Below are 25,170 nucleotides of genomic sequence, written 5' to 3' on the forward strand. Positions count from 1 at the left end.
TCCATAATTCTTCCTCTGGATGTGTATAGTTTTCCATCATGAGTCTTTTGGAGTTGTCTTATAACCTTGTATTGCTGAAAAGAGCCAAGTCTATCAAAGTCAGTTATCACTGATACAATGTGTCTGTAATGTGTACAATGTTTTCCTGTTTCTGCTCTCCTCACTACACATCAGTTTATATAAAGACTCTCCAGGTTATTATGAAGTCCATCTGCTCCTCATTTCTTGTAGCACAATAGTATTGCATTACATTCAGATACCACAACTTTTTTAGCCATGCCCCAATTGATGAGCATCCCCTTGATTTCCAATTCTTTGCCACCACAAAAAGACCTGCTATAAATATTTTGTTACATGTGGGTCCTTTTCTCATTTTTTATCCTTTATCTTTGGGACACAGCCCTAGAAGTGGTATTGCTGGGTCAAAGGGTATGCACATTTTTATTGCCCTTTGGGCATAGTTCCAAACTGCTCTCCAGAATGGTTGGATCACAACTCCACCAATAATGCATTAGTGTGCCAGATTTCCCACATCTTCTCCAACATTTATCATTTTCCTGTTTTGTCATGTTAGCCAATCTGACCAGTGAGATGTCACTCACATTTTTTAAATAAAATTTGCCATTTCATCAGTGTAGGAAACTTCTGGTGAGAAACTTCTCTTCCAATACAGATGGGCATCTTCTCTGCAATTTGTAGTCTTAAAGAGTTGTCTAGGTTAAGTGCTTTACCCAGGATCATTCAGCCAACATATGGAAGACACATAATTTGAACCCAACTCTTCCTGACCCAAGGCCAGCTCTCTAGTTGCCTCTTCTCTTGCAGAAAGTCCAAAGTGTTTATGAATTGGAATGAGGGAAACAGCAGGCAAGTGCAAACAACAAGCAGGGGCAGAGCACTACAATAATCGTGAGATTACAGATAGGAAAAAGGGCATCAGGGCTGACTTCAAGAAGCAGATGGAACCTGAGAAAGAACTTGAAGGAAGGAGGTGCTTTGATGGAAAACCTGTGTTCCAGAGCCCAGTCACTTGACACTTACTACCTGTGTGAATGGGCCAAGTAAATTCCCCCTTTGAGCTTTACTTTCCTCATCTTTACAATGGGAATGACAACATTTTCATTATCTACCTTACATTGCTGTTTGGGGAATGGGCTTTATATACCTTTAAAACACCATTGATGTGTGAACTATTAATATCGTTCCACTTTTTGGTGATGCCAATGAGACAGTCTTCTAGCAGATGCTGGAAAATACTCCCCAGGTATTTTAGAGTGCAGATGCCATTCAGGTATGGGCTGGACTAGATGGCAACTAAAGTCTTTTTCAACTCTCAAATTCCGTAATTGTACGACAGTAGATAAGTTGGGCTGCCTATCCCTGGTTCTTTAATCTCTGTGGGGCAAAGGGGCTCACAGATTGAGAACTTTGAATAGCAAAGGAGGAAACAGAGCCACAGAGCAGAGGAAGGAATCACTTTCTGTGAAATTGTGATAGAGAAGGTGATATCCTCAAGACTCTGGAAAGCCGTGCCTCCTTATGTGATGAGAGCTTTGAAGAGCTCGGGATTACTTTGTGTGGGTATTTCATGAATAAATAACCCCCAAGCAGCAGCATTTGTCACTGAAGCTTTTTTTCCTTCTTCTCTCTCTTTTTTTTAATGATGGATTTGTAATACAGAAGAGGACCTAAGAATGAGGGGGTGAGGAGGAGAATTTCTACACAAGAGTAGTCAAAGCAACTACTGTCTGGAGGAGATGGCACATTGCCAGAGGAATAATGGCAGCAGAGAGGTGATTGACTCTGGTGCCGTTGTATAACTTGGAGGAAAAGATGCATTCTCAGTTACTGTTTGAAGTCTTGATTAGAGTATTAATTCCTCCATCAGCCTTGTTTGGTATTATTTTCTGACATAGCAGCTAACATGACTACAGCCATTTGAGTTTTAAGGAGCACTTTCAAATCTGTTTCTTATAGTAACTCTGTGGGGAGGGGGGTGTTGCAAGTTATTGGCGTTGTTTTACAATTGAGGAAACTGAGCTTCAGAGAAGGGAAACAATTTGCCTAAGGTCACACAGCAAGTAGGTAGCGAACTGCAATTTGAGCCTAGATTTCCCAAGTCCAAGGCTGATGCTCTTCCCGCTCCCCCATATTATAAACAATAATGGAGTACTGGGGGTGAAGCATTCTGTTCACTGCCTGGTGATGATACCTTGCAACAGCAATCATTTCATCAGTCAGTCTATAAGATTTAAAGCCTAGCTAGTATTTCACCATGATTCTGAAAGGCAAATCACAAGTTTTGTAGTCTATCCACCTCATTTACAGATGAAGAAACCGAGAGCCAGGATAATAAAATCGGAAGATAGACAGTATGTGGCACAAGTGAAATGTGAACCCATGAAAAGGTAGTTTGGAGTCAGGTTTTAGATGCCCTCAAAAGTCTGGCTAAGGAATTTGTATTTTTTTCCTATTGCCAATATGGAGCTAGTGAAGATTTTTAAATGGGTGAGTAACAGCCAGATTTCACATTAGCAACATTATTTTGGCAGTTGCATGGAAAATGAATTAAGAAGGAGAAAGATTTTAGCCAAAGGGATGTCAGGAAAGTGTTGAAATAGTAAAGAAGAGAGCCCTAAGAACTTGAACTAGGTACTGACCCTGGAAATAAAGAGGCAATAGATGTGAGAGGTACTAGAGATGAGAACATTGTCAGGACCTGAGAACTGATTAGATGTAGAGAGTGAAAAGGAAGAAACTTAAATGACCCTGAACCTTAGAGCCTGGGTGACTAATACCTTCAGCAGAAAGGTATTTCTTTGGAGAAAGGACTGGTGGAGAGACAGACTAATGAATCCATTCCTTCATTGTGGAGCAGCTTTTTCTCTTTCTTTTTCCACTCTCCCTCCTCTCAGGACCCAGAATATCAATCAGAATTTGGTGCTTAGTCTTCTAGATGTCCTGCAGGACACCCCATGTTTTCAGGTGTCCAAGGAGAGCCCCTGTGGGAGATTGAAAGACCTCAAAGTAATTAGGTCAGGCTGGGGCTGGCTGGCTGATGAAGGCAGATCTTCTGATCAACCTCCCTCCCGACCCCCTTATGCCCAGATGAGCCTTTGGTTGATGGCAGAGGGACTAGGCAACAGGTGAGTTTAAAGTGAATTGATCTATCAGTTAGCCTGTTGATTACCCTGGGGAATTGACCACCACACAGAAGGTCAGGAAAATGCTACCAGAGCAGGTTTTGAGAATGAGAAGGGATTTGAGGAACTTTGCAAGCAGATAATGATTTCTGCAGAGCAGATAAAGGAGACAGGACTGTGAGTCTGTGATACAAACCTGCCCCATCCATGGACAGGAGGGCTTGGAACAGGGAGTATAAATTACAGAAAGGAAGATTCTACTACTATGTAAGGGGAAACATCCTAACTATTAGAGCTGTTCCACAACAGAACAAACTGACTGGGGAGGTAGTAATATAAGCATATCGTTGGAGACCTTTAAGCAGAAGACAGATGACCACTTGATGGAAATACAGAAGAGATTCAGAAATGTCAGAAATATAGAAGAAAAGAACTGAACTTCCTTTCATTGCAGAGAGAGTATGGTTCTGTAACCATGGCTCTTTGTATAAGCAGAAACTTCCAGCTTTCCTTCCCATTGGTAGAGGATGACTCTTGATGCACTTATAATATTTTCCTTCATTGTCAGAACTATGGTATTAGGTGCCCCTAAGCAGCAAAAGGCAAAACACAATAGGCAGATAACTAGATATAAATATAAATCAAAGATAATCTCAGAGGGAGGCACTTGGTGGACTAGGGAAGGAGAGATCACAAAAGACCTCATGCATGATGTGGTATTGGAACTGAGAGATCAAGGAAGCTTGGCCAGAAACTCTGAAGATCTTCCCCTCCCAGATAAATTCTCTGGGGAAGGCAAGCTGGCTATCTTTTGCTTTAATTCTTATCTAGTCTTAAATTACTGAATGTGGGTTGCCTCAGACAAACTGAGATCTGGGAAAGACCTTAGCTTAAAAAGGCCAGGGTCTCCCACTGCATCTGGGGCCATAGTTAGTCATCCTGACCTATGTCTTCCTACTGGACTCTGATGACTCTGGAGGAGAGAGTGAGGCTGGTAACTTTGCACTGCTGTGCCTCCCTTAAATCTTGATTTTCAAGCCCAGGTGTCACCTACCTGACATCATTGATCCTCTTCTAGAAGAAAGGATGAACAATGATCAAGGATGCCAGTGAAGCTATCCCTTAGAGGTGAGGGGGGAGAACATCCCACACATGTGGAAGAGCCTGTGCACAAAGACACAGAATTGGAATATGGAAAATAAAGTGTGAATAATAGCAAGCAGTCACTGCAGCTGTATCATGAAGGATTGGCAGAGAATAAAACATAAGAAGAATGGAAGAGAGGGAGAAATCAGGCTATGAAGAACTTTAAATGCCACTGGAGTTTATATCTGATTGCAGAGAAAATAGGAGGCAAAGAGTGACATGGTCAAGACTTTTGCTTTAGAAATTTCACCAAGGTAGCTAAGATGCATTGCAGTGGAAAGAGACTTGGGACAGGAGACCAATTAGAAAGCTACTGAAGTAGTTCAGATAAGAGGTAATGGGAGCCTTACCTGGAGTTGTGGCAATAGGAATGGACATAAGGGAACATACATTAGAGAATTTGTAAAGGCAGAAATGATGACTTGTTAATGGATTGGATGGGTAGCGTGAGTGAAAACTGTGATGCTGAGCATGTGTAATGTTAATGGGATATAAGAGCTTCCCCACCCATTAATAGACCTCAGGTGTAGCCCATTAAGGGAAGCTTGCTTAGGGGAGGCTTGCTTGTAGGAAGTCTTTTACATCTTTTGCTAATTTCTAATTAGGCACTGAGTCAGGAGGGTTGTGATGCCTCTGGCTCTGAGAAGTGCATGTATACTCTGAGATGGTATTTTGCTTTGGGGGTTCGTTTATGAGAAGGTTCTTGGGATTCCCTGGTCGAGATTCTGAGTGGCCCTATGTTCAGAGCTCCCCAACTGCTCAGATGTGAAGGCTCTCTCAATCTAGAGATGTATGTAAAGTGTATAGCAGTATTGTTTTGATTCAGGCAGCCAGAGCCCTGTCTGTTGGTCTTTATTTCTCTGCTTGTATTTTCTCTGAAGTTCAGGGTGCTTTTCCACTAAACTAGTGACAGTAATTAAGATTGATGACCCCTTAAACGGCTATCTTTCCTACTAAAGCAGATCTAAGAACCTGTGCTAGCAACTATCCTAGGTATGCCAGTATGGTTGCTGCTACAGCATGCCATTGAGATTGTAAACTATGGTGACTGGGAAGATGGTGGTGCCCTTTATAGTGAAAGGAAAGTTCAGATGAGGGGAATGTTTGAGAGGAAAGAGAACAAGTTCTATTTTGTATATGTTGACTTTGAGATGAATAGGAGACTTTCAGTTCAAGATGTTCAAAAGGGAGTTGGAATTCTAGGGTGATAGCTCAGGAAAAAGACTGGGCTAGATTTGTGGATCTGGGAACCATCTGCATAAAAATCATAATTAAATACATGGAAGCTTATGAGATCAACAAAATAGAGAGTTCAGAGATAAAAGATAAGGGGGCCCAGGGCAGACTTTCAGGAGATACCCATAGTTAGTCTATATGGCCTTAATAAAGACTCAGCAAATGTGACTGAAGAAAAGTCAACATATAGATAGGAAGAAAACCAGAAGAAACCAGTGTCCCTAAAAAAATTAGAAAGAAGAAACTCTCTGGGAGAAGAGGTCATCAGCAGAGTCAGCTGCAGAGAGATCAAGAAAGATGAAACCTGAGGAAAGGCTGGGGTCTGGCATATTTAGTTTATGATACTGAACTTTGGAATTTCCCTTTACTCTCAGTTCTAATAATTCTGACTCTGATCTTGGCAATCTTAACCTGCTTCTCTTTGTTGCTTTCATTTCTTTATGTTTTCTGTATTTGGCTTCTCTGAACTAGATATCAGATTTCTGACTGAAGTTTGGTAATCTGAACTCTGCTTTTAAACATTCTCTTGACATAATGACTCAACTTGGCATTCTTAAACCTGGAATATACCTAGAAAGGTCAATTCTGCCTGGGCCTCATTTAACCCTCCCATAGTAGCTTAGGCCCTTCTCCTGACATTACACTCAAGCAGGGGAGTGAACTTCCTGAGCTCTCATTGGCAAAGCTGCTCTGAAGTTAGGAAATGGTTCACCTTTCCCTAGAGAATTTTACCCAAACCTACTCATTTACTATCACCTCTCCCATAGTGACATAGGGTATATATTAATAAGAAATGTGAGTATCTGTTGCTTGCCTCAGTGCCTAGTGCTAATCTTGCAGGGTCATTATCATGAATATTGAGGGAAGCCCTTAACACAGTGATGCTCTGAAGGTTAATCATGATGATGTGAGCATTACTAGTCCTTGTACTAACTGGCTCCTAGGTTTGCTGTCCTTTGTACTAGAAGAGGACCAAAATGACATCATGGTGACAGGGTCAAGGTAGAGTGTGGACAGCTGTGGCTGATTAGCAATAGGACCTTATAAGTTTCTAGACAGGTTGGTCATCAGTAGTCTACATGAACATTTGGAATGGAGATGTTGCTTACTTTGTGCATTTCCCTCTTCTTTTGAGCTACTGCTATTCTTTTTGCTTCACAGAGCAAGTGCCATCTTTGATGATGGCAGGCCATGCTGGCATGTCCTGTGTCACTGTCATGTTAATGGGATTTAAGATCTTCCCAGACTATTAATAGGCCTCAGGTGAAGCCTATTAAGGGAGGCTTGCTTGTAGGAAGGCTTTCACACCTTTTGCTAATTTCTAATTAGACGCTGAGTCACAAGTGCTGTGATGCCTTCTGGTTCTGAGAAGTGTATACATATTCTGAGTTGTTATTTTACTTTTGGGGTTTTTCATGAGAAAGATCTTGTGATTTCTTGTTTGAGATTCTGAGTGGCTGTATGTTCAGAGCTCCCTGATTGCTCAAATGTAAACGTTCTCTCAATCCAGGTATGTATGTAAAGTGTATAGCAATATTGCTTTGATTCAGGCTGTCAGAGCCCTGTCTGTTGGTCTTTATTTCTCTGCTTGTATTTTCTCTGAAGTTCAGGGTGATGACTTTTCCCTGAATGAATGAATGTAATTTAAAAAGATTGTTGATCCCTTAAACAGCTATCTTTCTTAGTAAAACAGATCTAAGAACCTGTGCTAGCAGCCATCCTAGGTATGCTAGTGTGGTTGCTGCTAGAATCACTGTCTCCCATGTCTCAAAATCAGTGCCAAAGTCCTTGTACTAATCAGCCTCTAAGTACTATCCTTTCAGGGGTATTGTATCTAGCATATTCACATTTTATTTGTTTGTTTTCCCAACAACCTCTGTCCATGCTTATCAGCTGTCCCTAGTTATTGGGCCTGCCTCTTACAAACTACCTTACTCTTTTCTATTCTTACACCTATTGCATGTAAATATGGCATGGGAACTACACTGGGAAAGACATTTGTTTTCTCTAAATACTCAGTGTCTTCATTTGTAAAATGAGGGTGATAATAGTACCTCCCTGTAATGTAGTGCCAAGGAAAGGCAACTTCCCAAGGTTCAAAATACCAGCATAGGTGCTCTCCATTTTATTCAATGACAAATTAAGAACAGAGAAGGTCAAAACATGACATCATTCAAAATACAGCATTTACTAAGTGTGATTAAATAATCTCCAAGTACTACCCCACCCCAGGACCTTCCATTCATTCAATCAATTACAAAGTCCCTGTTCTAAATACTACTCCACCCCTAGGCTGTACCTTCATTTAGTCCACCACAAAGTCCCTCTTCTCAAATGGAGATTAGTTTCCAAACATAAGTAAAGTACATTCATTTGTTCAACCATAGAACACAAAAAGGTCAAAAGTTCCCCACCCCTGGATCACAATTGAATCTACCCCAGAGTTACAACAAGTTTAAACACAGCACTTAATACCCAAATGGAGGTCTTTTCTTCATCTTGACAGGAGGCAAGTTCTCAGCAATCTTAGTTCCTGGGGAGACAAGGCTTAGCAAGGCCACAAGATACATTTCCAGTCTCTTCATTAATTCATCCTCTGTCTTCAGAACAGTCCTAGAACCCCTGAAAACATTAGCAAAACCCTCTCCCAGGATTTCTGTAAACATACAACAAGAAAATCCTTCTTCAGGGCTTCTGAACCAACAGAAAGGTTCCCAGACCCCTGCAACAACAGCACTGTCCTTCACCAGTGGACAGTATTCACTCTCTGTCTGCAGGACAGTCTCGGGAGCTCTTAGCCAACAGCCAGGTTCCAGGACTTCTTGAACAGGACTGCCTTTCACCAGTGGACAAATCTGGCAAAACAACATCAAAACAGACAGACAAAGTACCAGCAAAACAGCCATGTCTCCTCAGTCCTTGGCAGCTCAGGGGGCAGGTCTCAAAAGTCCAGGGCGATTCAAAATGGCCCTCAGCAATCCTCTCAGTCTCTCTCTGCCTCCACGAGGGTGCTGCTTCCAAAAAGTTCTTCTGCCTCTCTCTTGTCTCTCCAAATCTATGTCACCAGCTCCTCCCAGTTCAGGACTCTCTTTTCACATCAACAAGTCCATCCCACAGGTGGGATTAACAAACTCTGGGTTTTAACACAATCAATTTGAAAACCAAGCCAATACAGGGGGATCTTTATATTCCATTACTATCACACTCCCTCACACAGGGTTGTAAAGATAAAAATAAATAAATAATAGGTGCAACTTTAAAGTGCTATATAAATGCTAGTCATTACTATCATTTGCTATGGAATAGGAAAATAGTCAAATATTTTGGAATTGTGTGTAAAATGCATCCATGAGTCCTGAATGAGGATTTGAGTGACTCTCCCATTAGGGAAATGCATGAAGTTTGGTCTTACTAGTGAGGAAAACTTTTCAAGCATGAAGAGAATTCATGAGTTCTCTGGCCTTTTGTCTTTGCCAGAGATGTCCGACAAAGGACTGGGAGTACATTACATCCTGAGTTTCAGTAAAAATGGATCTGAGGACAATATGACAATGGAGGAAGGGTCATGTTATTTGGTTTCCTGCCTGGGCTAGGTCAGGCAGATGGCAAGGCTCCCAGGGCAGGCAAGGATGGAAGACAGAACTCTAGATTTGGAGGGAATCACAAAATCAGTTAGGCTCAGGGTTGGAAGGGATCTTGGAGGCCATCTAGTACACCTCATAATTGACTCCAATTCCTTCTACATTGCTGACAAGTGATCAGCCAACCTTTGCTATAAGATAAGGGAGAGAGGTTAGAAAAGTAGAGCAAAAGGGAAGGGAGCCACTACCTCCCAACTCAACCCTTTTTGGGTTATGTATGATATAACCAACTATTCTACTTTGTGATTCTGAAAGGTAAGAGCTAATAACTATGGGAGTCAAACAGAGAGACAGTGTGATATAATGGAGGGGAAAAAAGCATTGGTTTTGGAGTCAACATGGATTCAGACCTATTCAGACCTCAATTATATTCTGCTTCCCTCTGTGATCCTGGCCAAATCATTTAACCTCTCTGGGCCTCAGTTTCTTTGTCTAAAAAAAGAGTTTGCTAGACTAGATAGTCTCTAATGATTGGTAAAGTTCACAGTGGGTAGAGTTCTGGACCTAGAGTTAGGAAGACCTGACTTCAAATTCTGTCTCATATATTTACTAGCTGTGTGACTCTGGGCAAGTCACCTAACTACTGTTTCCCTCAGTTTCCTCTTCTGCAAAATGGTGATAATAATAAATACCTACCTCCCAGAGTTGTGAGGACAAAATAAAATAACTTAATTGCTTTCCAACTTTAAAATTTTATCTGAATGCTAGTTTATTATTATTTTCTACCACTTTAAAATCAATAATCCTGTGGCCTGCAACTCCATTCCTCTGAAATCAAGCATGTAAATAACCAGGCTGGCATCCTTTCTCTTATGTATCTTTTTGGGGAAGCATTTTGAAATATTATACCCTGCTGTTCAGTGGGCTTTTGTTCAGGGTGTTACATGCTACAGTTGAAAAAATGCCTTTTTTCTTTGCAAAATTCTATCATGTGGTTTCCATAAATTGTTGGCCAGAACAGTCCTGGGATTAGAGCAGGTCCTTGGCAAGATGTGGAAGGAGCCAAGTTTTATTTTGGAGCTTTTCAGACAGAATGTCAGTGCTATTAAACTGTTTTGGGCACCCACCTCAGTTCCCCACAACAATGAAACAAGGTCCCCTTCTGATCTTTTGTCAACCTCTAGCAAGACATCACCATCCTTTGCCTCATTCTCTTGGGGCTCTATTATGCTTATTTGACAATAGATACCAGGGAATATAAGCCACTACACTGATCTTTTGACCCTGACCAGATATTATAGTGCTTTAATCCATTATAGAATTATGTTGTATGAAGAGTACCCTGGACTTTGAGTCAGAAGAAACCTGGTTTGAGCCCCATATATTAGTTCTGGCAGCCTGTTCATTTAATCCCTTTGGGCCTCAGGTTCCCTCATTTGTGATAGATATGGGAGTGATAATACTTTCACTACCTAAAGGCAACATAAAATTAAAATAAGATAATGAATTAAAGTCCTTTTAAAATCTAAAAGTGCTCGTTTACAAATTTAAGCCACTTTATTGACATTACCAGCATATGAGCTCCTTGAGCCCAGGGATTTTGTTTCATCTGAATTTTTTATCTTCCTTAGTGCTTAGCATGTTGCTCTGAATAGAGGAATCAAATAATTAATGACAGCTATTGTTATTAATAGCTAGCACGTATATAGGTTTTCATAGTGCTTTACCTACTTTTGATCCTCACAAGGACCAGATGAGCTAGGTGCTATTACTATTATACCCATTTTATGAGTGAGAAGGTTGAGATTGATAGAGTTTAACTGACTTGCCCAAGGTCAAACAGATAGGACGCATATAAGGTTGGATTTGAATTCCTGACTATGAATTCTGCACACTATCTACTCTACCGCTTAGTACCTAATGTTATTTGTCACACTACTCATCAAAAGGATTATTAAGAATGCCAGCACCAAACCAGATTAATGGGTGCAGTAATTCTGAGCAGGCAGGACCATTGGGTGCCCTTCAAATCTCTTTTTTTTGGAGGGGGGAAGACAAGACAATTGGGGTTAAATGACTTGCCCAAGGTCAGACAGCTAGTTTTTTGTTAAGTGTCTAAGGCCAAATTTGAACTCAGGTCCTCCTGACTTCAGGGCTGGTGCTCTATTCACCATGCCACCTAGCTGCCCCACTCAAATCTCTTTATATAGGTGGCCATCTATGCCTCAGGACTGCCTCATCTGTAAAACATGGCCTTACCCTTAGTTTTAGAAATAGCTGTTGAGCTTCAGAGAAAGCATGAGACTTGACTGAAGGGAGAATGAGTCAATGACTGACCTTCCAAGCCTCCAAGTCAGAAGAATTGTAGAGTTAGAATATGATCTAATCTAACCTCATTGTTTTGCAGTTTAGGACACTGAGGTCTGAAGAGGCAAAAACAATTGCCTGAAGTCACACAGCTAGTTATCAAAAGCACCATTACTCAAACCCAGGTCTCCTCATTTCCAATCCACTGTTCTTTCCTTTCTACTGTGCTACCATCCTTCCCTTTGTCTTCTTGCCTCTGTAGCTTTGCCTTCTAATAGCTTTAAAAATCAATAAGCCCAAGCCTGCTTTGGGGAGTTGAGTTGCTGGAGCATTTCTTTAAGCCAAAAAATACCAATATCTTCTTTAAATAAATTCTTCCCAACTGTTTTCAGATACCACATTCCTCGATCTGACACCATCACTTTCCTTGACTTAGAAACAGCGCCTCTGTCAGGTCTTCATGTTTTAAGTAATGTCCCTCTTGTGTAACGAGTGTTTATGCAGAATCAATCCTCTTGGAAGCTAACAGCCTCCCTATTTGTACAGACAGAGCTGTCACCCTGATCTACTAAAAGACGACATTTTAGTATCTTTCCTTTTTCTTTCTCACTCTCTTTTTCCCTTTCTTCTTTCTCCCTATATGGATATTAATATTTTAATAGCCTTAATGGCTCTCTGAGTGCCTCAGCCCCTCTTCATGTTTCAAAAGTGACAAGACTCATACTGTCTTCATTTCAGGAATTCTGAAGTCTTTCTTATATCTGTCTACCAGTCACCCTCCCCAAAGCTAACCCCATTCTGCCGCAGGCTATGGAAATGAGGTGTGTTTGAGAGATTTCTTTAAGCTTTCTCCAGTCTCAGTCTACCCATTGTAGACCTTTCATGGCATGAACTCATAATCTGAGGTTTATGGGAGGGAAGAAAGGAGGGAAGGAAGAGAGGGAGAAAGGGAGGAATGAAGAAAGGAAGGGAAGGAGGAAGAACAGAAGGAAGGGAGGGACGGAGAGATTTATTAAAGGCCTATTATAAGCCAGGAAATATGCTAAGTGCTTTACAAATATTGTCTAACTTGATCCTCACAACAACCCTGGGAAATGGGTTCTTTATATATATATGTAATGGGGATAACTACTGTTATCCCCATTTTACAGTTGAGGAAACTGAGGCAGACATTTTTTATGTGACTTGCCCAGGTTTAGTTACTAAGTGTCATAAACTGGATTTGAATTTAGGTCTTCCTGACTCCAGGCCCTGTCCTCTATCTACTAAACCACTTAGCTATTTCTATGAGCTGAAAAAGGTTCATTCTTACGTGAACTGATGCTGAGTGAAGCAAGCAGAACCAGAACATTGTACACAATAACAGCAACATTGTTCAATGATCAACTTTGATAGACTTAGCACTTCTCAACAATACAGTGATCCAAGACAATTCCAAAAGATTCATAACAGAAAATGCTGTCCACATCCAGAGAAAGAACTATGGAGTCTGAATACAGATTGAAGCATACTATTTTCACTTTTTTGTAGCTTTTTTCTTTTGTTCTTTTTTTAACCATGTGACTATGTTGAAATATGTCTACATGATTACACATGAATAACCTATATCAGATTGCTTGCCATCTTGGGAAATGGAAGAGGAGAGGGAGGGGAAGGAGAAAAAATTGGAACTCAAAATCTTATTAAAAAGAATGTTGAAAACTATCTTTATATGAATTGGAAAAGATAAAATACTATTTACAGAAGGGAAGGAAGGAAGGAAGGAAGGAAGGAAGGAAGGAAGGAAGGAAGGAAGGAAGGAAGGAAGGAAGGAAGGAAGGAAGGGAATCATTCTTTCTACCTCGTTACTCTACTCATTACAGAAAGAGACGATATGGAAAGCGCACTGACTTTCATGTGAGAGGCCTAAGTTTCCATTCCAATTTTCATATTTACTTACTATTTTAGTCCTAGACATATCATTTGGCCATAAGATCATGGGATTTACAGCTGGAAAGGATCTTTTAGTCCAACCTCTTCATTTTACAGATGAGCCCCTAGATGGTGACTAATGATTTATGTGATGCATTTAGAGTCAGGAAACCCTGAGTTCAAATCCTGTATCATACTCATTAGCTGTGTGACCCTGAACAAGTCACTTAATGTCTTTTCTGCCTCGGTTTCTTCAACTGTAGAATGGGGATGCTAAGAGCACTTACCTGTTGAGGTTGTCGTGAGGATCTGCTGTGAGGATCAAATGAGATAACATATATAAAGTCGTTTGCAAAACTAAATGTTCTATATAATAATAGCTATTATTATTATTAGCAGCAGCAGCAGCATTGTACCCCCCATTAAGGTTAAATGATCTCTTCCTCTTCACTTAGTTACTAAGTTGCAGGAGTTGAATTTGAACCCAGGGCCTGAGTTTCCAAAGTCATCGTTCTTTCCAGTATGCCATTCTAACTTATTTTCTCTGATCTTCCATTTCCTAACTGTCTGAGCAGCTCTGTTTTTGTAAAGTGCTAAAAATATGTGAGCTGCTATTACCACCACCAACACCACCACCATCACCATCATTATTTCCGCTATTTTTGTAGAGTAGCATAATATATAAAGAAGAAATGCCTAGGTTCAAAGGCCACTTCTAATGTCTACCTCTGTGTGACCAGTAACAAATCAATTGATCTCTCTAAGGTTTAAACGGCTATTTAAGACTATAAATTATAAGTAAACTGTAGTCTTGTTCTCAAAACTACAGGTTCTTGACACACCAGCATATTGTAACAAAGTGATAAGCCATTTGTCTCACTTGGTTTTAACAGTTTCCTTTCTCTCCAAGGGAAGAAGCAATGCTGTCTACTTACTTTGAGACCATCAATGATCTACTCTCCTCCTTTGGGCCTGTCCGTGACTGTTCACGCAATAATGGAGGGTGCACCCGCAATTTCAAGTGTGTATCAGATCGCCAAGTAGATTCGACTGGATGTGTGGTATGTACTGCCAGACCCAGAGAATAAAGTTGAATAGGATCAAGACAGAATTGAGATACTTTGCTGCTAGGTTATAGGGGTAATTTCTACTTTAGTATGTGTTGAACTTAATGGTCTCTGAGGTCCCTTCCAAATGAGTTTCTGTGGAGCTGAGGTGAAGAGGCAGGGGGAGGGATGACATAGAGAGATAAAGTGGAAAAATTCATTGGTCAAAGAATAAAGTCAAGTGGATAAGGATGGGAGGACCTTGATGTTGTATGGCATTCTGGCTGTACTGATGGGGCACAGTAATGGGTCACCAGCTATCATCCAATCTTTTCCAAATACACATATTGTACAAGAACCCTAAATGAAGTCGTCCTGCTGGGGCTTTCAGAGGAACTACCTAGTCCATAAGTCAGTCTACAAATATTTGAGTACTAACTATGTATAGGACTTTGTCTTAGACTCTGTGGAAGATGCAGAAAAGTATAAAATATGGTCCCTTTCCTCAAAGATTGCCAGTATTATTATGAAGAAAAAAAATAGTAAAGCTCAACAATTAGCTAACAATCTAACAAAACCAGTCAGCAAGTGATAAATGGTAAGATGAGTTAAAAAAACTGAGAACTCAAGGCGACCAGGTAGCGCAGCGAGTAAGAGCACCGGCTCCAGTGTTGAGAAGACCTGGAGATCGAATCCCAGGCTCAGACACTAGCACCCACCCAGAAACACCTGGCCATGTAACCTTGAGCAAGTTTCTTAACCCCAATTGCTTAGGGGCGGCCAGGTGGCTCAGCGAGTAAGAGCATCGGCTCCAGTGTTGGGATGACCTGGATCAAATCCGGGCTCAGATACTCAGCACCACACCCAGAAATAACTGGCCGTGTAACCTTGAGCAAGTTACTTAACCCCGATTGCTTTAAAAAAAAAAAATAAAAACTGAGAACTCTAGGAAAACAGAGGAAAGAATGGTATCTCTTCTGGGTAGTTTTACAAAAATATTTCATGAGGGAAGTAGCATTTGAGAAGGTGACATCTGCCTTAAAAACCCCATTATAGACTCAGAGATCTAGAGGTGAGAGGGTCATCAGAGACTGCTGAGATAAACTCCCTTATCTTAAAGATGAGGTAACTAAAGCCTGAAGAAGGGAAAGCATTACCCAAGATCATACAAATATTAAGCATCAGTGGTGAGATCTGTGTTTGGTTCTAATGTGACTCCAGTTTGAAGGAAAGAGATAACCAAGTCATCATAGGATCATTGATTTAGAGATAGAAAGAATGGTAGAGGCCATCAAATATAACTATCCTGGAATTTGAACACAGGTCTTCTTGACTCCAAGTGTCCTATCTTCTACACCAAGCTCCCTCATATTGAAAATACCCTTTTAGATATCCCAGTGTCATCCAGCCTGCATTTGAATATTTCCAATGATGGAGAACTGAGGTAGGGCTGTGTAGTAGAAAGAGCATTGGCTTGGGTAGGAGTCAGGAGACATGGGGTCTCTTCTGGCTCTCTGCCTAACTATGGAACCATTGAAAGGAAGATAGGAAAGAAACATTTTTTCAGTACCTACTATGTGCCAAGCACTGTGCTAAGAAGTCTACAAATATTTCATTTGGTCTTCACAACAATCCTGAGGGGTCAGTGCTATTATCATTTCCACTTGACAGTTGAGGAAACTGAGGCAACTAGGTTAAGTCTTTTGAACGCAGGTCTTTGGGACTCTAGGCTCAAAAGTCTATACACTGTTCCACCTGGCTGTTGTCCTTCATTCCTGAAGAGGACCAAAATGACATCACTACGTTAGAGTCACGTTACAATGAGTCTGACTGTGGCTGATCAGACCCATAGGAGCTTGCGATGCTCTACCACAGGTCAGGCACAAATAGTCCACATGAACATTTGGGGTAGATTCTCTAAATTTGTGTGTCTTGCATTTCCTTTGAGCTGTTTCAATTCTCCTTTGCTCATAGAGCACAGCACCTTCTGTGATGTGGGCATGCCATGCTGACTGGTCCTGTGCCAGTGTCTCCCATGTCACACAATCAATTCCAAAGTCCTTTTTTTTGCTTTTGGGGGGGGGGAGGCAGGGGAATTGGGGTTAAGTGACTTGCCCAAGGTCACACTGCTAGCAAGTGTTAAGTGTCTGAGACTGGATTTGAACACAGGTCCTCCCGACTCCAAGGCCGGTGCTCTATTCACTGAGCCACCTAGCCACCCCAATTCCAAAGTTTTTAAGAGAGACCTCAATAGTGTCCTTGTATCCCATCTTCTAACCACTATGTAAACCCTTTCCCTGTGTGAATTCTCCATAAAATAGTCTTTTAGGCAAGCCTAAATTTTGCATTCGAACCGTCCAGCCAATCATAGTTGCACTCTCTGCAGTAGAGTTTGAATACTTGGCAGTTTAAATTGAGAAAGGACTTCAGTGTCTGGTAATTTATCCTGCCAGGTGGTCTTTGGAGTCTTCCTGAAACAATTCAAATGAAAGTGATTCAATTTCCTGGCATGGCACTGGTAGACTAGACTCCAGGTTTCACAAGCATACAACGAGGTCATCACAATGCCTCTGTAGACTTGCAGTTTGGTGGTCAGGCTCTCCTCTCCCAAACACTGTCCTTGGGAGCCTCCCAAACACAATGATGCTCTCATACTTTCCCAGTCACCAATGGAGGGAAACAAGGCTGTGTTCTTGTTCCACATGCTTTTAAGCATGATATTTTCAGCCATGTTGTCAAACACCCTCAACGAACATGAATGTGGCATCAAGGTCAACTACTGCACTGATGATAAATTCTTCCACAGTCTCTGAAGCTGAGATGCAACCAAGTATGGATCGATTCACTGCTGCTTGTGCTAATTTTGGCCTAAGATTTAATACCAGGAAAACACAGGTGCTCCATCAGCCACCACCACACCACCCATACCATTCCACCCAGCTATTAGTAAGTTGCTTCTGCTCTCCAAGCTGGTTTCCCCATAGTAGAATTCCAGGAGCTTGATGCACTTGCTAGACAGTCCATTTCCCTTTTGTATGCTAACATAGGTCAGGAGAATTTCCCTTCCATCAAATGAAAATTCGCCTCTCTCTAGCTTCCCCTCATTGCTCCCAGTTCTGACTTGTAAACCAAGCAGAACAATTTGAATCCCTCTTCTAAAAAGAAGTGGAAATCAATTTCTAGGGAAGCCTGAAGGGTGTAGCATAAAGACGGGATGGAAAGTCCTACTGCTCTGCCTAAATGGAGAATAGGATTGAGAATAGGATTAGGAGCCCCCCTGGGCTAGCCACTTCCTTCTCTACCTGTTCCCTCTGTGAGTCACTGTATGAATGCTAGTCATGGTGCAGCCAGGATTCCCCAAAGCATAGAGCTCTGGACTTCCCCAGACCTTTGTCCTTCATGGAAATGACACCCTGCTTCTGTTTGTCAAGGAAGGGAGGATCCCAGTGCACGTAGTAGCAAGTGCTTCAGTCTTGTGCTGTGGTCACACTCTTGAATGGAAGTTGGGTTTCAGAGAAGTCCCAGTTTATTCCTACTGCAGAATCTGGGCAGTACCTTGAAAAATACTGAGCAGAATGTCAGCTAGCAGAGGTTGTTCAGCAGCTTGGAGGCATTCCTTCCCAATATTCTGACTTCAGCCTAAAGACAAATGAATTCATCTTGGAGTTGATTTTTTTTTGTACACATGTGTGATTCCATTAGTATAAAGATCACCCCATGAGAAAATTGCTTCTACCAAGGAAGATCAGCAACTGTTCTGCTACTTGTTTTCTTAGAGAGTAGCCTGAGGCAATAGGAGATTAATTGACTTGCCCAGAGCCACATACCCAGTAAGGTGTCAGAGGTGAGTCTGAGTTGCTATAACTCTGATGGTAGTTGACTATATAGTATGCATACTACCTCTCTTGGACCAAAATAATAAAATTAAAGAAATAGATTAATCTTAAAGTTCCGCCTAAAACAAACCCCACATTTTAAAGTGACAAACCTGAAGCCTATAAAAAATGGTTACTTGCCCAAGGGGATTTCTGTTGTCTTGTGACAACTCCCTGAGGCCTAGAACCTAAGTGTTGTGAATCCCTTGTCCACTACACCATAATAACTTGTCTGGGAGGACTGTTATGTTCCCACATTTCTTTGGACTCTCCAATCCTGATTCAATTCCCTGTCTCTAAGAGCTGCTGTCCCTGACAAAGGATGAGTGATAAAGATGCAAAGACACGTGCCTGTGTGAGAGTGTGTGTGTTGGGGGGGTGGGTAGAGTTTATCCTTCCCTTTGTCTAATATAATCTAGGATATATGGAGAATAAGGGCATCAGTTCCCTTGAGTTCAAGAAAATTCAACATTTCGTGAAACCAATCAGAAGCCTTCCCCTCTGGATGCGGGGCATGAGGTTAAATAATGAAACTATTTCCCCCAGGGTCTGAGAAATGCCCTTCTTCTCACCATTAGGATGGCTGAGGAGACAGAGGCTGATGAATAGAGTTTTAAAAACCCTTTTATTTCTCCCAGCCTTCAACTTGATACCTATAAAGCAATCAGTTGCTCTTCTCACACATCATTTCTAAGAATCTGCTTTTTAATAAGCCTGTGCATGGACACCTCCTTGGCATTCACATATTTCAGGATTTCTTTTTTGTTTTCTTCTGTTTTCTGCAAGGATTCTCTGCCACTGCAACTACCATATGTTTCACTCGTTCAGCACTTTTCCATATATTTCCCAGTAATTGTTAGTCATGTATGTCCTATGTTCAGTCTCCCTTTGTTCTGCACAACCTTTTTATTGTACAAATTTATATTTACATTTACATCTCAAAAGAGATGGAATTGAAGGTCAGAAAAGAGAAATGACTTACCAAGGGTGACACAAAGTGGCTAATCATAGAACCACGACCTGGAACCCAGGTCTTCAGAGTCCAAGTTCAACTCTCTTTTGACTTATTCCTTTAACCTACAGCTACTAGAGACTATGAGGTCAACAATATGGTGGAGTTCTCCTAAGATATAGGGATACAGATTTGCCTTTGCAGACCTTGCTCAACAAATATTTTTGACAGCTCCAAGGATGATGATAGCAATGAGAAACAGCCCAGTGCTATACAATGATCCCTGCCTCAGTAAGAAGATGTCTTCAAATTTTGACTCTAACATTCTTAACTATGTAACTAAAAGCTGATCTCTTCAATTCTCTGAGCTTTGGTTTCTTAATCTACAAAATGACAAAATTTTGTAAATCTTAGATTAATGTGTAAATGTGAACAATGATTATGGTAGAATAATGCTGCAGTTGTGGAATGGTTAATGTGCCCCCAAAAGGGGCTTTCCCCCTCTGTAGAAAAGCAGAGAGGAACCATGTTGTTGGATATAGAGGACTAGCTATAAAGTTGGATGAAATGGGATCAAGTCCTGCCTCTGAGACATGCTAATTTCATGAGCCCATGCATGTCACTTTATCTCTCAATTTCCCAGGAGCTAAGACATGATCCTTAACTTTTCATATGTGTATGTTTTGAACCCCTTTGCAATCTAGTGAAGCCTTTGAACCCCTTCTCAGAATGATTTAAGCACATGAAATAAAATATATAATATTACAAAGAAAACCAATTGTAATAAAATAAAATTATCCCATTTTTAAGCAGACAATTTTTTGTAAAGTGTGGTTAAGATTCCCTGCCTAAATTTGTGAGTTACAGAGTAAGTGATAATCTGTATTGATAAGGAGTTTTAATTTTATTTGTTTGTTTAGCTATTTATTTTTGTTGTGTTTTATTTTTGCATTACAAACATTTTTAGATTACCTCCACTCTGTGAGAACTCTATGGTAATAAAGCAAAACAATTAAGCAAAACGAATAGACATAATCTGAAAGTGCATGTAATATTCCATGTCTTTAGTATCCCCCCCAATCTCTCTGTTTTAGTGAGTTTTTTAAAATTAATATAAATTTGTTTTCTCTCTACCCGATTGAGGGAGAAAAGAGAAAAGTAAAACAAATTCCTTGTAACAAATATTATAGTCAAACAAAACAAATTTTCTAACGGATTGTTTATATTAAATATATATGTGTGTATGCATGTGCATATACATACACTCATGTGTATATATGTATGTATTGTGTGTGTATCTCCTCATTCTTCATCCTAAATCCTCCACGGTTCTGTCAGGAAGTAGATAGTATGTTTCATCATTGTTCCTTTTGAATTATGAGTGGTCATTGTATTGAACAGATATAGTTCTTAAAGCTTTCAAAGTTGTACAGTTGTGATTGCTTATACTGCTGAAATAATAGGTCCAGACTTCTCTCTGTTATATATACACATGTATATAACACACATGTGTATATATGTACACATACAGTGTACATATGTGTATAACTATATATACATGGGTTGTGATGGCTATGTGTATGTACATATACGAACATACATGTATGTCTATAAATTCATGTGTTTCTGCACATGTATACATATTATTGTATCTGTATATATACACATAGATAGATTAAGTAGTTTAATATGCTTCGTGGAAAAGGTATTCCGCCTCAGGGGACCTGATGGTTAATGATTATACAAGATCACATATTTAGTGCTAGAAAGGACCTCAGAGGTCATCTACTCCGATTTCTCATTTTCCAAATGAGGAAACTAAAGCCTGGAGAAGTTTAATGACTTGCCCAAGGTCCCACAGGTGGCCAAGGACAGATCTGAAAGTCATAGGGTCTCTGCATCCAAATCCACTGAGCCACACTGCCTTTCAGACGTATGGAGGTATATCCAGGGAAGGTGAACACCATGAGCAAAGAGATGAAAATGGGAATGATTTTGTGATGTCCTGAATTTATGTCCAAAGCAAAAATCCTGTCTACAGTATCTATTCCATCTCTAAAGACCTCCAGTCACTCGTTTATAGTACTCCACAGCTCCAGTTCTGTACCATTGCACTTTAGCCTAACTGTTTGGATTTTTAAAAAATTCCTGATGTGGAGCCAAAATCTATCTATCTCCCACTAGTTTTCACCTATTTTTGCTTTCAAGAGCTTCCTGGATTGAACTGGGATCAGTGGGGTAGAGAGGAATCCACTTAGGAAAGTAGGAGAGGGTTTGGTACCAGACTGGAGGAGTTTAAAGGCTGGACTGTATTTCCGACAGCAGTGAGTGGTCATTTTAGCTTACTAAGCAGGGAGGCCACATGGTGAAAGATGTTTTTCAGGAAAACTCTGGCACAGGGGTGGGGAACCTGCTGCCTTGAGTCTGTCCATACATGAATTTGTTCTGTGAAGATTGGATTCAGTCAAAGGGTGGCACTTGAGGACCTAGAGAGCCACATGTGTCCTCGAGGCCTCAGTTTCCTCACCCCTGGTCTGGCAGGTACACCTTTGTGTGGCTAAAGGTATGTGTCTTGGTGTTGTCATTATCCTCATCTTTGACTGATCGTTACGGAAACAGCTTGCCTGGCTCAACTGAGCTTTTCCCTCCTCACAAAACATTGGGCAACGCACATGTATCATTTTTTCCAGCTTGTTTCTTCCTCCCATTCCTCCCTTTTCTTCAGTTCACCATTTCACCCTGGAAAGTAATCTTGCCTCCCAGATATTGTCAGAAACAATTGAGGCCCTGATTACCACGCATGGCTTGGGAAGACAACAAGATGCCGCCTTTTTAAAAGTCAAGATGTATTAAGATAGAAATTGTCAATAAATTATAGGCCGAGAGCCTCTCGGCACTGCACGGAGCACAGCGGAAATTGAAATCCACGTCAGTCAGAGAAAATGAAGCATCTCTCCTCCTCCCCACCCCTCATCCTTCTTAATGACTAAAATGGGCTGTAATTAAAGAAAACAAAAACCAAAGTAGGACATGGAGAAAGAGCAAAGGAGAAGCAGCTGAGTGAGAAATCACCTTGGAGGCAGGCCCAGGCACTAATAACCAGGGGGAGGCCGACCTCCCTGGACGCTGGCTGCTATGATTCCCAGATGGGACTTGGGAGTGGGGGGATCAGGTAGACTTTGGGGGTGGGGAGAGGTGGTGGAGGAAGAAGGAGACACTTTATATCACCTCATTATGAACTGTTTGGTATGTCATTTGGTCCAGAAGAAGTTGAAGAGATGAGTAGGTGGGAAGAAATTGGAACCTGAGTTTTAGGGAAGAAAGAGACAGGTTTCACTCTGTTCCAAAACAGGAAGAACAGTTGTGTGCACGTGTGTGTGTGCGTGTGTTTAATATCTCTATTTTTACCCCGAAAGAGGCAGGATCCAGCAAGAATTCATGGAATTACACAATTTGAGAGCTGGAAGGGACTTTTGAGATTATCTAGTCATTCCTTCATTTTACAGATGAAGAAATTGAGGAGGGAAGTGATTTAACCCAGATCCCACTGTGAGTTTGTGTTCACATCAGGATTCAAATTCATGTCTCCATTCCAAATACAGCATTCTTTTGGCTATCTTAACCTGCCTTTTTGCATAAAGTGGCTTTTCTCAGAGGGTCTTATATTATCTAAGAGTACATTTACTGGGTGTAGGGACCAATCAGGGGCCACTGTTTCTAAGGTTCAGGGAGCAAGTCTCTTTCCTGTTATAGCTAAATATGTCCCCTTTTCCCTAGCCTTCTTCAGTAATGTGGAGATGAAAGGTGCCAATTAATCCTCTGCTGTTTATCTCATCATATAGCCTTGAAACCTACACTTGCAATGGCTCTCTGTGCTTTCTTCCTCTTAGGAAGATAAGGAAACTAGAACCTAGGGGAAGTCATAAATATTGAGGCCATAATTGGAATCCATGTTCTCTGACTTCAAATCTATTTCATTTATTGCTACAACGTGCTGCAACTTGGGAAGTATCTTTGCTGTGGATTAACTGTATGACCTTGGGCAAGTAATTTCTATCCCTAGAATTCAGTTTTCCCAGCTTTAAAATGTGAACATTCAAATGGGGCAGGAGATTTGAACTTTTTTTTTTAATTTGGTCACAGACCCCTCTGGCAATCTAGTGAAGTATAATTATTGATCATTTCTCAGAATAATGTTTTTAAATACATAAAATACAATACATGGGATTACGAAGGAAATCACTTATATTGAAATAGATATAATTTTTACCAACCAGTGTCAGGGACCCCCTAAAATCTCTCCACAGGCCACAAGTCTGGATGATCTATAGGGTCCCTCCTAGCTTTGACATTCTGTGATATCATTTCCATTTCCTTTTCATGAGAAGCTCATGAAGTCACTTTGGTATCTTACAATAAGAGTTCCCGTTAGCATTCCTTTTGATAGTAAAAGTATAATAAAAATGTGTTTCTTTTTCCCATTTATATAGTGCTCGTAGACTTACAAAGCACTTTCCTCACCACAACCCTTTACAATGGATAGTGTAAATGTTATTATGCTCATTTTACTGATAAAACAGCTGAGGCTGAAGGATATCAAGTGGCTTGTCCAGATTTGTGTAGCTAGTAAGTATCAGTGCTGGAATTCAAACCCACATTACTCTTGACTCCAAGCCCAGCTTGTGTTGTCTCTCCGTGGGGGCTGCTTGTCTTTTTAAAGCTTTTTGGGTTTTCCTTCTTCCTCTTTAGTTTCTAAGGGAACCCAATCGGAGAGAGGTAAGAGATAAAGCAAAGGAGATAGGAAGGATGGGAATTAAAAACAGGAATGAACTGTTAGTAGGCAATAAATCTGCATCCAGTGATTAAGTGGCTGTAAAGGCTTGGTCATTCCCCAAAATGGTGTGTGCTGCCAAAACTTGGCAGTCATGAACAGTCATTGCAGGATGGTTAATGCACCAAAAGGGGTTTCCTCCCTTTGGACATGTGACAGTGTCCTGAGGACATGACCTAAAAGGAAGAGAGGGGTAGATGATTTCTATTCTAAGAATTGGCACCAATCCTGTCTTCAGTGGCAGAGGTGACTGCAAGAAATGGGATGGTAGGAGGAGACATAATTAATATATAGGTTTGGGGCTATTGAGGAGAGGACAGGAAGAGGGGTGTAGCAAGTTAATCCCGGTGGGGGAAAATGACATATATAGTTCAGTAATTTGTATCTGAGAGTGGTTCAAAGGGAGGATAGGGGTAAAAATGGAACATGTTGAAAGGCTTTCAAATTAATAGGCTGCTTTCAGTAACTGTACTTAGAGATGCTTAGAATGAAGGAATAAATAGGTTGGAAACTTTTTCATGGAAACTGACTTGTCATCACCTTGGAATACCCTTAGAGGAAGTGAGGCAGAGAAATTAAGGAATCACAAAATTCTAGAGATGGAAAGGACCATAAAAAACACCTAGTATACCCCTTTGCTATATAGATTTATGTTTACATTTACATTTTGAGTAATCTAGTGGCTCTTTGGATAGAGTGCTGAACCTAATGTCAGGAAGGCCTGAGTTCAGATCTAGCCTCAGACACATACTTGCTGCATGACCCTGGACATGTCACTTAACCTTTTTCCTCAGGTTCTTCACCTACATAATTGAGATAATAGTTTTTGCCTTTCAGGGTTGTTATGAAAATCAAATGATATATTATTTGTAAAGTGTTTTATAAACCTTAATGTTCTTTATAAGTGATAACTATTACTATTATTGCAAAGGAGGGAATTGAGCCTGAGAGAGGGGAAATGACCTTCTCAAGGTCACACAACTGACTAATTACAGAGTCAGCACCTTGAATGTGAGTCTTCAGACTCTAAGTTTGCTTTCTTTCCACCTGATACCTTTATGAATACAAGCCCCCTTATTTCAAGTAAAAACTATCACTATCTCTCTCTCTCTCTCTCTCTCTCTCTCTCTATATATATATAT

The 25,170-nt window shown here is 40.8% G+C and overlaps 1 protein-coding gene across 2 annotated transcripts in view; it reads left to right on the plus strand.

The window, feature by feature from the left end:
• Positions 1 to 25,170, plus strand: part of ASTN2 (astrotactin 2) — a 1,158,830-nt gene that overhangs the window by 590,970 nt on the left and 542,690 nt on the right. For both annotated transcript variants that reach the window (XM_069073820.1, XM_069073821.1), the window contains one exon: positions 14,235 to 14,385. In XM_069073820.1, coding sequence (XP_068929921.1) covers positions 14,235 to 14,385 — 151 coding nt within the window. The remainder of the gene's footprint in view (positions 1 to 14,234; positions 14,386 to 25,170) is intronic.

The sequence above is a fragment of the Petaurus breviceps genome, unplaced genomic scaffold (assembly GCF_028583685.1).
Source record: "Petaurus breviceps papuanus isolate PSGF00001 unplaced genomic scaffold, PetGlider_PUasm1.0 90879, whole genome shotgun sequence".
In the NCBI taxonomy this organism is placed as follows: Eukaryota; Metazoa; Chordata; class Mammalia; order Diprotodontia; family Petauridae; genus Petaurus; species Petaurus breviceps.